This window comes from Gavia stellata, chromosome 10 (genome assembly GCF_030936135.1).
Source record: "Gavia stellata isolate bGavSte3 chromosome 10, bGavSte3.hap2, whole genome shotgun sequence".
Taxonomy (NCBI): Eukaryota; Metazoa; Chordata; class Aves; order Gaviiformes; family Gaviidae; genus Gavia; species Gavia stellata.
Genome location: NC_082603.1, coordinates 4,332,649 through 4,345,174, shown reverse-complemented (window position 1 = coordinate 4,345,174; position 12,526 = coordinate 4,332,649). Strand labels below are relative to the sequence as shown.

Below are 12,526 nucleotides of genomic sequence, written 5' to 3'. Positions count from 1 at the left end.
GGCTGGAGCATAAGAGATGTCAAATAGAGAAGCCATGTGCCTCTTTTTGGGTGTCTGGACTGTTCTCCTCTGACTTTGCCTGTAAGCTAAGTGGTTTCTTCATGTCTTCAACAGAGGTGAATGAGAAAGGATACTCAGTTAGCAAACTGGATTATTTTGCTCGAAGAGAGTCTACGTATTTAAAAAACAACAGAACAAAACAAACCCTTCAGAGCAAGGAGCAAGCGGCGTGCCTCTAATATTGAGCCTGTTTTGGAACTTGCCTTAAAATGAGAATAAGGTTTGCCCCACAGTCTGATTTGTGGTTTTTAATCTTCTCCTTTCACTCCTTTTTGTGGGCTTTAGCAAGTCAGTAGCCAGCTATAAACCAGAGACTGGCTGAATGTAGTCGTGATAGGGAATAAGCTGCTGCTTCGCTGAAAAACTATTCCTTCTCCCATTCTAGGGCAAGTACAGCCTTCTGCCCTGGGAGTTCGTGCATATGTTTATTACTTCTATCTTTACTTTCGAGCCCAAGCACCGTGGATCCAGTCTGAGGTGTGTGTGTATTGCTGGACTGAAGCCCATCACTGCTGACTGTTAGGCCCCCTCACGCTTTTGCACAGTTGTATTTTCTTGCTGGATGGCTTGAAGCATGCAGTTCTTGCAAAGGGAATCGTATTTAGTGGGCAGTCCAGCAGAAAACTGGATGTTTCAGTTGGTGATGGTTTTCTTTCCCTTTTTCCCACTAGTCTGAGGATTCCAGATGCTCAGGTACTCGCTCACTTAAGAATATAAAAAAGTGTATTTCTGCAGTGGCTGGTTTTTAAAGAAGATCTGAAGGGCTATGGAGAGTCAGATCCCTGTGGAAGGGAGCAGTGGCTGCTCTGCATGAGGAGAGCTTTGGGGAAACTTGGAGGTTTTTGTATCCAGAAAAGAGGGGAGGCTGGGTTCAAGTGGATGGCAGCTGCTGGAAGTTTTTTTTCCATTTGGGTATGGATACCAGGATAGAAGGGAGCTGGAAAAGGCTAGCCCAGAACACGGGATTTCTGAATCCCATCTCGCTCTTTGAGTGCCTGAATCTTCCTCCCTGTGCGTCGCCATAAAACTCAACAGTGAGCACCCAAAGCACAAACCAAAATCTAAGCAAATTTGCGTTCCTGCACGCTTCTCATGTTTAAGGGCTGTTTCCGGCTTCTCCAAAAAAGGGGAAATTTGGAGGAGAGTGTGAGCATGTTGAGAAAATGCTCTGTCTCCCTGCTGCTGTAAACTGCTCTTTGAAAAGCAGAGAGCAGAGCTTGTGACCTACCTCCCGAGGTGGCAGGCAGGGACGTGCTGTACATCACAGCTCCACCGGCACTTGGAAAGGGCAGCAGCACCCCGAAGCGCAGGGGTCCCCTATCCTGGCTGATATGTTTTGAATTGTTTCTGTAACTGCCTTCCCCATAATTGTGAACTCCGACTCCCTGTCTCCTGGTCTGTGGGCATGGGAGAGACTAGAACGGAGGCATGATGCCTGATCCCTCCTGCCCTAGGCCACCAGGCTTAGAGCTTTGGTGGTTTTGAGCAGCTGGTCCCTGCTTTGGGTCTGTGAACAGCAGCTTCAGGAGAAAAACAGTCCCTCCTCTACAGTAAACAAGGCAGTTAATGATGTGTATTAACACACTTGTCATTTTTGGATGCTTCCTTAGGAATAGAGCTCTGCTCAGGTGTGCGTGCTGGGTTGTTGCTTTGAGCTCAACTGGCAATAAATTGCCACTTACATATCACACTCAAAAAAAAATTATTGGCCACCCTAAGGGGTATGGCTTGGGCAACTCACAGATCCCTTCAGCCCTACCGTTTCAGTTCTGGAATTAACCTCACTGTTAACAGGGCCACCATCATTAAAGAATGCATTTCCATGCTCAGTTTTAGGCGTTTGGCCTCTCTTTTACAGCAAAGCAAGCGTGCAGTCGCAATATCAGTGTACTTTGTCACACTGGTGAGAGTTCATTCACGTTAGCTTGAGCTATATGGGATCTGCAAAATACCGTAGGTGTTTGCTCTTGTTTTTACTGCGTTAAACTACCCCTAAGCATTGGGTGAATGGAAACCCATGCTTGGATGTCTGCCTGCTGCTTTCTGCTGGGTGCCGAGAATCCCGAATTCCCCCCACGAAGACCCTGGGATCTACAAGCACGGGATTTACCTTGGAAAATCAAGCCACCAGCCACTCAGAGCAACAAGGTATGGTGCGAGAGTCCTTTTTCATAGAGGACGTTTTACCTCCTGCAGTAGGTTACAAACACCTAACCTGCGGGTTACTTGCCGCTTGCACCGCAGGTCTGGCCTGATCTGCGGTCAGGCAGAAAGCAATTCTGAGGAGCAGGCGTTGGTGTGTGTTACCGGGTAGCGCTGAGAGGGGATTGTGTAGCTTTTGTGCTTGCTTTTGATGAAGATATCCCCGATAATAGAACTGATGAGAGAGCAAGCATGATGTTATGTTGGGCAGAGGCAGTTTTAAGAGTGGTGTTTGTTCCCCCAGGCTGTGGACGGGAACCCACGAAAGCGAAGTTGGGTCCAGAGCGTGTCGTCCTTTCATTTATTTCCACAACCTCTGTCCCATTTAATGCTAGCCCTTACTGGCATAGTTAAGATCTTTTCTTTTCTCCCAAACCAGTTTGCAGCTGCATTTTCCGTTAAGACCTGGTCTCTTACTGGAGGCCAGTAACAGGGCAGCTTTAGCACCCGCTGAGCCAGCTAGCTCCTGGGTTTTGATGTTCAGGAGGCAATGCTGTTGAATTTGTAGAGCAACCGAATCCTAGATCTGAAATCGTGTTGCTCAGTCCTGCTCCCAACACCCCTACCTGCAGGCTGGGGGGGAGATGCTGTTAACCCTCAGCTTTCCAGTTGTGCAAGTGAAAAGGTGAGTATCGAGGGGGGGGGACGTATTTGAAACTTCAGAGTGTGAAGTGGGGCAGATTCTCCCAACTTGTCCCTGTTTGGGAATGGGGGGTGATGGGGCTCGGGGCAGAGGGAAACATTTTGCTGAGCTACGAAATACCAAAGTGAGATTTACAAATACCTTAGATTATCACATTTTTATTTGAACTCTTGAAAGTTTTGGGGTTTTATGGTATGAGCAGTTAATTTTCTATTGGCAAGAATTGAAGGCACCTGGCACTCGGCGTGGGGTAGGTGGTCGAACTTTCCCTTGTCAGATTGAACTTTAAAACCTCTTTCAAACTAAACATTGCTTTTTTTTCTGCTCTTTGCTTAACCTTCTGCAGCTGGTCATCAGCCTTTGGCCTCAGCATCCTGCTCCCCTCCCACCCTCCCCTGCTTTCCTCTCAGCTCTGCTTGAGCACAGAAATCCAGTGGGGAAACTGCTTTGGACTGGTTTGGGTTCAAGCAAGACTGCCTGTCCTCTTAACTTTGCATTTACATCCTAAAAGCAGAAGGCTGGAGGTACAGGGGCAGGTAAGAGAAAGAGATTCCACTAATCTTTCATTGTTAATTAATTCCTTGTCACAGGTTCTTTTCCCTTTGTAGGACCCTATGAATTTTAGCCGCTGCCAGAGTGCGCTTTTGCTCTGGGCATGGGCCCGAGGAGCCGTTTCGACAGGGCCCTCCCATCCCAGCTCTCACAAAAGCTCGCTCCCGTACAGCTCACTGAAGTGTCATGCTTGACGTTCATCCCCGACCTGTAGCAATGCTTCATGGTGTGGAGAGTAATTCATAGGGTCAGGTTGTCCTGAGTAATCACTGATCTCTTGCCCGGCTGTAAAAGAGCACTGCTGATTCGCTTTGCGCTCCATTTTTGGGGTGCGGAGGGGTGGGGAAGGCTTTTCCTCTCGAGCCTGAGTCAATCTCAAAATGGTTTGAGCTAGTTAACGCTTTCTGGGCTCTTCACACGCTGTGGGTGCTGTGGGGCTGTGGGTGCTGTGGGGCGTTCATGCCTCCATAGGTAGCGCGGATGGGTTCCGTAGGGTGGTTGCTGGAGGACGAGCTGTGGGTCTGCAAGCCCAGCGAGTCGTCCTTTCACGCAGCGACGAGAAGCAGTGGGATGGAGATGGCCTGTGCCGGCTGGAGCCCGGCTGTGCTGCACAGCAGGCGTTGGGATGGGGGGGAGTTCCTGTACACTTGCCCAGAGCCTTCTGATTTTGAGCTGAATCAGCAATTTGTTTCTTGGCTTTCTACACTTCTTACAGGGGTGAAGCAGAGGAAAAGAGCCCGTCCTGATTTTTACATTCTTCCTCGCCAGTAACCCTTTTCAGACAGTGATGTTGCAGTAGTGCTTTTGGGATCCTTCCAGGATGAAAGCAGTTGACATACGGAGTGCGTGGCAGTGCTGCCGTGGAAAAGGGAGTGTGAAAGAGCTGTGCGGGGAGGAGGAGTGGTGTTTGGCCAAGTGCTACAGTGAAGAGCTGGCTTGAGAAATAGCAAGGGCTCTAGCTTTAGAGACCAGCTGTTGCCTCTCGGGGTGGTAGCTCACCACAAGTCTCACATCTCCCCTCTTGCAGGACGTGCTGTGTAAATAGATTGGGTGTGTCAGGGGCCGAGTTGGCCTTAGTGGCTGATAAATTTGAAGTCCTGTATCTCCTAAGTTGATGGAGTCAGGACTTCATTGTGAAGTAGGAACAGGGAGTGTTTCCCATTTAATCAGGACAGGATGAAGTTGAGGTGCTCTCCCCACTCCTGTGCTTTTGGTTTTAAATGTGAGATTAGCAGCACTTTGTGTGCTGGCGGACGCCACGATCTGCCTCTGTCTTGACAGAAGCAGGCAGTTGTGCTTGTACAGGCAGGTCGGCACATGCTTGTGGGCATGCCTTTCCCTGGAGTGACAGGGCAGAGGCTGCGGAGAAGTTGTCCTTTCTGCGGTGGGACCGGCCGCAGGCACGTCAGTGCTGCTGGAGCCGGCGAGAGCTAAGCGTGGGTGAGGGAGGGCTGCTGGCGGGCGGCGAAGGGCCACTCTGGTCTTGGCCCTAGGGCTGCGGAGCACAGAAATGTGCCTGGCTCGTTGCTGGCTGATTTTTCCTGTCGGAGTGAAAGGTTCGGAAGAGCAGTGCTTCCTGGAGTACTTTCAATTGTCTGAATAGTTTTCCTTTCTCTTGCCCTCCTGCCCTGGGTGGTGTTTTTGTTTCTGTATTTGGTTGACTTCCCTCCCCTTTTAGATTTTTTTTTTTTCTTCCCCTTCGTGGTGTTGCATCTGCCCTAAACCTTTTGAAAGATAATCTGTTTGTTGTTAGCACCAAGAGCGGTGGCCGTGGCCTGAGCAAGTATGTCTTGTTTTGCATGTTCCCTTGCAGTACTTGTTGCTATGTTATTGGCGTATGCTAGAGAGGGCCCCTTAGGGCTCGATACGATCTCACTGCCAAATGAGGTAATTTCTGCTTTTGCGGAGGAACCGGAGCCCAGATGAAGTCATTGCCCAAGAGCGTGGGGAGGGGGTTGTGAAAGAACTCAGTGGTCTCCTGCATCCCAGATCGACCCTTGAGCCGCTCCTGTTTTCCTCCCCCCAGGTGCTGGCCCACCAGCGCTGGCCGGACCACAGACGCAGAGATCACCAGTGCTAAATGCAGCTGATCGTTAATTTAGTTGCTCGGGAGGCAGTGCTTGGTAGCTGTGGCAGTGAGTACGTGCGGGCAGGCAGAGACCCTCCCAAGTTAGACCTATCTTTGAAAAAGTCTTCCACGGCGAGCAAGTCCTGGGCAGGCTGCCAGCCCGTTCCAGTAGTTGTTTCCCAAGCTGTTGTGGCTGCGGTCCGTGAGCTTCCTCCCACGGGGTATGCGAACAAACCCAACGCAGAGTCATGTAAAGGGCGTCTCAAAACCACGGTGCGCAGGAAATCTTCAGTGCCGCTTCGTCGGCCCAGGGATGGCTGGTGAGGCCTTGCCGCCAGCGCTGATGGGATGTGCAGGTCCCCTGCTTTAGCAAAGGTGGAAAATAAAAATTATCTCTGCCTTACTGGGAGACTTTGAGACCTGTTTTTGCTGGAACGTGGTTATTAACATTAGCCTACCCTCCTCGGGTACCAGGGACAGTCAGTTTGCGTTGAGGTGTTGTGAACTTTGGACAGGAACGGCTGTGGTACACCAGCTACACCATACACACTTAGAAAATACACTTTTTAGGGATTAAAGATGCTCAATGCATGGAGGGACCAACTCCCCTGGAGACCTCTTCCTTATCACCTCTCTTCTCTCCTGTAGCGTTTCCTGCATCAGTAAATTAAATGGCGTAAAGCGGAGGTGAGCCTGAAAGCACAGGCAGTGATTGAAGGGGACAGAGGAGCTCAGGTGAAGGGAGAAGAGAGACCAGGAAAACTAGGAGATTCCTGCAAGGAAAAGGGAAAGGAAACAGTCAAAAACATTTTGTCTAAGGCCAACTGGTCTGTGGAGCTTGGGGTACCCATGGGCTCTCCCCATGAGGAAGACGGGTAGGATCTGTACAGAATCATAAATGCAGCTGGAGTGCGGATGGGGCAGCCGGCTGGCTTTGGCGGCTCCGTGCTGGCTCCTGCCGCAGGCAGGGTCCTTTTGCTGGCCCATGGGGTGGGCTCCGAAGCTCAATCCATGCGTTTTTGTACAAACTAGTCAGGGCTGAGCCTGCTGCTTAAAAAGGGGGCAGCCAGGGCTCTAGGAAAGCAGAGGGTATGGTTTCTAAAAGTGATGTGTGCTCAGAGGCACGCTTGTCCTGCTGGTGGTGACTGTCCTGATTTCTCCTGCAGCTGCAGGACAGAAGGACGATTGGAGAGGACCGTGGGGCTCCTGTCACTCTGATGTTGGCTGAAATGGGGCCTGTGGGCTGCAGGCGCAGCGTGGGTTTTCGGAGCAGGCAAGTGTGTATAAGCTCTCTCTTTCTGGTTCCAGGAAAATGCATCTTTTTGTGGTGTGTCTCTTCAGTGTCTGGGGTCTGGCTGCCCCTGAGCCCTACGTCGTGGAAGACGTCTGCACTGCGAAGCCACGCGACATCCCGGTGAATCCCATCTGCATCTATCGTAACCCCGAGAAGAAGACCCAGGAGGGCGAGGGGCAAGAGCCAGGGAAGGGCAAGCTCCCGGAGTCTACTAACCCCCGGGTCTGGGAGCTGTCGAAGGCCAACTCGCGCTTTGCTGTTGTCTTCTACAAGTACCTGGCTGACTCCAAGGACAATGGGGAAAACATCTTCATGTCGCCCCTCAGCATTTCTACAGCCTTTGCCATGACCAAGCTCGGAGCTTGTGGTAACACCCTCCAGCAGCTCATGGAGGTCGGTGGCATTTCCTCAGCCTTTTCCTGTAGCTGTCACCAGGGGCTGAAAGACAGCAAAGGTGACAGTGGCCAACCGCTGCTAAAGGGCTCTCTGGGTCAGGATGGCTCCCTGGCTTGGGAAGGGAGACCTTTATTTAAACAAGACCCTGGGAGGGACATACCAGGCTGTTTGTCTCTGGATGTGTTTCGATCCCAGCTCTTTCCTCTGACTCCCTATTTAGATCCAGCATTCGGGGTGGATTTCCTGGGGTTGATGTTAGTTTTCATCCGGAGGAAAGGAAGCCCATTTGGGAGGTGAAGGAAGGGACTGGGAACAGTCTGTTTCTCGCAGACTGGGCAAGCATGCAGCTGAGCAGGTAGCTAAGGTTTTTCTTACACAAAAAGCGAGAAAAGCCATGATAACAAGTCCCATCAGGAGAGGCTTTTTTTCACATTCCCTCCCTCTCCCTTGGGACAAAAACAAGACACATGGGACACCCTCCAGTTCACCTGGCTTCCAGGTCTCTGCCATGCTGTGGGAGCACAGGAACATCAGATACTTCTTGAGGGCCTCCTTGTAGTAAGTTTAAGGGCAGTCTGAGCACTCAGCCAGGAATAAATAGCTTCCGTCTGCTTGTGTTGGACAGTATTTCAGCAGCACAGTAAGGGCCTGAGCTTCCCAGGCAGGGGAGCATGGATGCAGGGAGCCTCTCCCTCCAGCCGTGGCTCTTGGACTAAGAGGTAATCCTGAGTTCTGGCTCTTCTGTGGGACCTGTTAGCCCCCTGCCTGTCCAAGCACCCTTCTCACTGTCGGACCCACTTGCCTGACAGCTGGGAGGGCACTCGTCTGCCACGTGAGGTTTGGTACTGCCCCTACCCTCCTTGCAGACGGGAGACTACAGCCCAGAGGGGCCTTTCTCCCTGCAACGAGGAGGTGGGAAGTAAACTGCCCCACTTGTCCCCACTGCCGCTGTCCTCGCAGATCCTGCCTCTGGAGTAGGTGATGTTGGGGTCACTTGCCATCATGCACGCAGCCTGGGCAGAGCAAAGCAGTGAACTACACCTCCAAAATCTTTGCTCATGCCCTCCCCTCTGGGCAGCCCTTCCTGCTGGAAGGGGACCCTTCTCACTGAGCCACCCAGGACGCAGAGCCGCGCTCCTGATCCCCCCCTTTTCCCTGCGAAAGGGCCAGTAAGGCCCCCTTTGCCCCATAGGAAATGGTGCCAGAGATCCTGGATGTTCATGCGGAGCAACGTGCTGTGGGATTTTCTGTGCCTTAACGCCCTGAGGTTGGACAGTAATAGACAAATCATAACTGTCCTTCCAGCTGGCAGCTAGGAGCAGATAAGAAAAAATTCACTGTGCTGCAGAAATCTACCCTCAAAACGATTGCTACATATTCCCATTTCCTGTAAAACTAGATAAGATGTACCAAAATTACTCAACAGGCCATGAGAATTGCCCCTGGGAAGGAGCAGCCTTCGGCATCGTCACAGGAGTGTTTAGCGCAAACCTTGTGAGTCCTCCTGTGACCCGAGAGCTGCTTCCAGGCCCCACCGCCACGATGCTCATCTCGTGCGAGGCTCTCGCTGGCGTGTGGTAGGGGGTTTGTGAACACTGTGCATGAACTCGGTTGATTTTAACAGCACTGGGGAAAGAGGAGCAGTACTTCTGCGTACCAGTGTTTAATCCTGTATTTTGGATTCCCAAACCAGGTCTCGGGCTGGTGATGTGTTGCTTTTGCATAGATTTGGGTTCCAAATCAAACATGGAGGGTTGAGGCTCTGAGGGCCTGCAAATTTCTCAGCTCCATGATTTAGGCTGTCGAGCAGCGGGCCAAGGCTGTATCACCGCTTGCTGTGGGGCCCGAGAGCTGTGGGAGCACAAGAACCTGCTCATGGATTCCTTCTCGCTGTTTGGTTCCTCCAGGTCTTCCGATTTGACACCATTTCAGAGAAGACGTCTGATCAGATCCACTTCTTCTTTGCCAAGCTGAACTGCCGGCTTTACAAGAAAGCAAATAAATCCTCAGAGCTCGTATCAGCCAACCGCCTCTTTGGGGAGAAATCTCTGGTCTTTAATGAGACTTACCAGAACATTAGTGAAATAGTTTATGGAGCGAAACTCTGGCCCTTGAACTTCAAAGTGAGTTTGAACTGCTCAGGATTTCTCTTTTGGTTGGTTCTTTTCCCCTTGCCCTCCTGCTTTTGCTGCGTCCCCATCTTTTGCCCGCAGGGAGTGCCATGCTCTGGGCGCGTGGGACATCGGTGAAGGCAGGAGGGCGTATGAGATGCAGTTCCTGTCCGAGCTCGCCTTAACCACAGTCGCTTCCCAGCTTCTCATTTCTAAATGCTGCAGCACTACGCTGGAAGCAGCGTCCTCCCCAAGCACACACCCTGTTAACCTGTCTCCTGCAGAGGGGATACAAAGAGGTGTTTAAAACCCTCGACTTAACCTCTTTTTTTTTTTTTTTTGGGTCTTTCCCTTCAGGAGAAGCCAGAACTTTCCAGGAAGATCATTAATGAGTGGGTGGCTAATAAGACAGAGAAGCGCATTACAGAAGTGATCCCGGAAAGAGGTATTGATGATCTCACTGTCTTGGTCCTGGTCAACACCATTTATTTTAAGGTATGGGTAACGAAACTGGGGGAGTAGCCCATTTCCCTGGGGGCGAACACAATGCTCATGTTTGTCTCTGTCGTCCCCCTCTCCCTTTTAGGGGCACTGGAAATCGCAGTTCCCAGCTCCAAACACAAAACTGGATTCATTTCATAAAGCTAATGGTGAGACCTGCAAAGTCCCAATTATGTACCAAGAGTCCAAATTCCGCCATGCGTCCATCCCCCAGGACAAAGTCCAGGTGCTGGAGCTGCCTTACAAAGGGGACGATATCACGATGGTGCTGGTGCTGCCCAACGCTGGGACACCGCTGGTGCAGGTGGAGCGAGAGCTGACATCGGAGAAGCTGCAGGACTGGATTGACTCCATGACGGAGGTCTCCCTCTTTGTCTACGTCCCTCGCTTCCGCATCGAGGACAGCTTCAGTGTCAAGGAGAAGCTGAGAAAAATGGGGCTGGAAGATCTCTTCAGTCCAGAAAACGCCAGACTCCCAGGTCAGATGTGGAGACGGGATGGTGCGGGGTGGAGGTGGGGGGGAACCATTCCTCCACAGACGCCAGGGCTGTAAGCGCAGCAGCACGTGAGGAAGAAGAACATGAAAGCTTTTAGATGTCGCTGCAGTCAATGATGGACCCTGTGGTCAGTCCCATCACGGACACGCAGCCCTGCTCTGCACTAAGGGCGTGGGAGTGAAGCAGTCAGTTGCAGCTGGTGGAGGATGTTCTTGGTGCAGATGTGCCTTCTGCTTGAACACAGGCCACGAAGGAGCTCTCTTGAGCTGTTGTCTAAAAACATAGTTTTAACTTTCGCCCATTTTGTTTTTCTGGGTTTCAGGTATCATTGCAGAGGGCCGTACAGACCTGTACGTATCTGAGGCTTTCCACAAAGCCTTCCTCGAGGTAAGTCTTGTTTTGTCTCAGGAGGTGTTTTCCTCTTTGTTTCTAAAAACATGAAGCATAACCAGAAAAAAAAAAATAGCTCTGAACCCATGGTGTTGACTTCCTCAGCAATCTGAGGCTTTAGGGGGAAGCGGGAGCTTGGCACTCGCCTCCCGTGGGGAGGGAGGGCGAGCCCTCTACGTACTGCATAATGCCCTTATTTTAATCCCATCTTTTCTTTTGGTGGGTAGGTGAATGAAGAAGGCAGCGAGGCATCAGCTGCTACAGCTGTCACCGTCTCCGGCCGTTCCTTCCCCATGAACAGAATCATCTTCAATGCCAACAGACCTTTCCTGCTTTTCATCCGGGAAGCCGCCCTCAACACCATTATCTTCATGGGCAGAATAGCTGATCCTTGCTCCTAAAGGGGCTGTCAGGGCCTCGCTTCTCCCCTCTCTGCCTCTGGAAAAGGGGCGGCAGCCACAAAGCCCGGGCTGCTCCCAGGGTGGTCGGTCTTACTGTTTGGTGCAAACTGCAGGGAGGGACTGTATCCAGCCGGGCCGTTACCGCTCCTCCCTGCTCTATCAGGCGAGGGGGCTCAGAGGGTACCTCGCCTGCTCCATCCTTCATTCAAAAGGAAGCGGAATTTTTTCTGGCAGCAGTATTTTTGTGGCATCTAAACCTGAGTCCAGTGTTGCTGTCATTCTTATATCCAACCCTCCTCCCTTTCAGGCCTCAAACTGTAACTCTGATCCCCTGGTACATTAAAAACCTATAGATCTGTATGTAACAAACTGATCTCTGAATGGACAGTTTTCACTAAGTCACTTCCTAGGCTTATTTAAACTCCCCTTTCCCAACCAACGGGCTCTTCCCTGCACTCCCCGGACCCAGCAGGACAACCCCACGCTGGAGAGGTCAGTAGAACAGCAGCAGCCAAACAGCACATGCTGGCTGGGGCAGAAACATCTTTACACAGCTCTGCGTGGAAGAGCTGCCAAGCACCGGAGCCCTGCTTGCCAGCAGCTCCGGCGTGTCCGACGTGTCCAAGCACCGAGCAGTCACTAGCGAAAGCCTCGCGTAGCCAAGGCTGTGAGTCTGTCTTTCTGAGTAGCAAGCTTTAAACTAGCTCCAGGCTAGAAGTTGCTGTAGCAGGGGGCGGTCTATGGGCCGTGACAATGCCCAGGTAAGGCAAACAACATCCAAACTCTGTGTTAAAAATCTGGTATTTCACCTGCAAGTTCACTCCTAGAGCTGGGGTGTCCTGGCCTGCTGCCACGCCACAGGTGTGATCTGACCTCTGGTCCACCCACGGTGGCCACGCTGCTGTAGGACCTCTGACAGGGTTGTCTTCAAGATGCAGAAGAATACGTGGTGAGCTTTCCTCTAAGATTTCTGCGTTGAGGGCAGCTGTTTAAAACAAACAGGGCAGTGAAAGCACAGTCCTGGCGTCAGCAGGTTACAGAAGTGGTGTGTGCAGACAGCTGCTCCAAACCCCAGTAGATGGCACTCCCCGGTGCGCAATTTACTCTGGATTTTGTAAAACCAGTGAAACCTCTGCCTTTACAAAGGCTTCCTCTCAGCAGCAGTTGCCACAGCAAGTCAAGCAACGAGGGAGTTCACTGAGATGTGCCAGTCTGTGGGGGAGCTGGTATGAGAAGATGTTTCGTCATGTCTGGGAACGTCTCCGTAGTTTTGGAAGGTTTTGTAGCCCCCTCCTATTTTCCAGTAGGAGGATTTGAGCGTCTGTGTTGCAAGAGTTGCATGGTTTGGACACGAAGATTCACCTCCTCTGTTGTATCACAGGGCTGTAGCGATCAGTCCCCTGCGCGCACA

At 51.5% G+C, this 12,526-nt stretch overlaps 1 protein-coding gene across 1 annotated transcript in view; it reads left to right on the top strand.

The window, feature by feature from the left end:
* The window catches only part of RC3H1 (ring finger and CCCH-type domains 1), a 55,311-nt gene extending 43,876 nt beyond the window's left edge, over window positions 1-11,435 (top strand). Inside the window, exons 19-24 of the mRNA XM_059821682.1 lie at window positions 6,834-7,212; window positions 9,123-9,338; window positions 9,684-9,821; window positions 9,913-10,306; window positions 10,647-10,711; window positions 10,942-11,435. Coding sequence (XP_059677665.1) covers window positions 6,834-7,212; window positions 9,123-9,338; window positions 9,684-9,821; window positions 9,913-10,306; window positions 10,647-10,711; window positions 10,942-11,115 — 1,366 coding nt within the window. The 3' untranslated portion in view covers window positions 11,116-11,435. The remainder of the gene's footprint in view (window positions 1-6,833; window positions 7,213-9,122; window positions 9,339-9,683; window positions 9,822-9,912; window positions 10,307-10,646; window positions 10,712-10,941) is intronic.
* The last annotated feature ends 1,091 nt before the right edge of the window (window positions 11,436-12,526 follow it).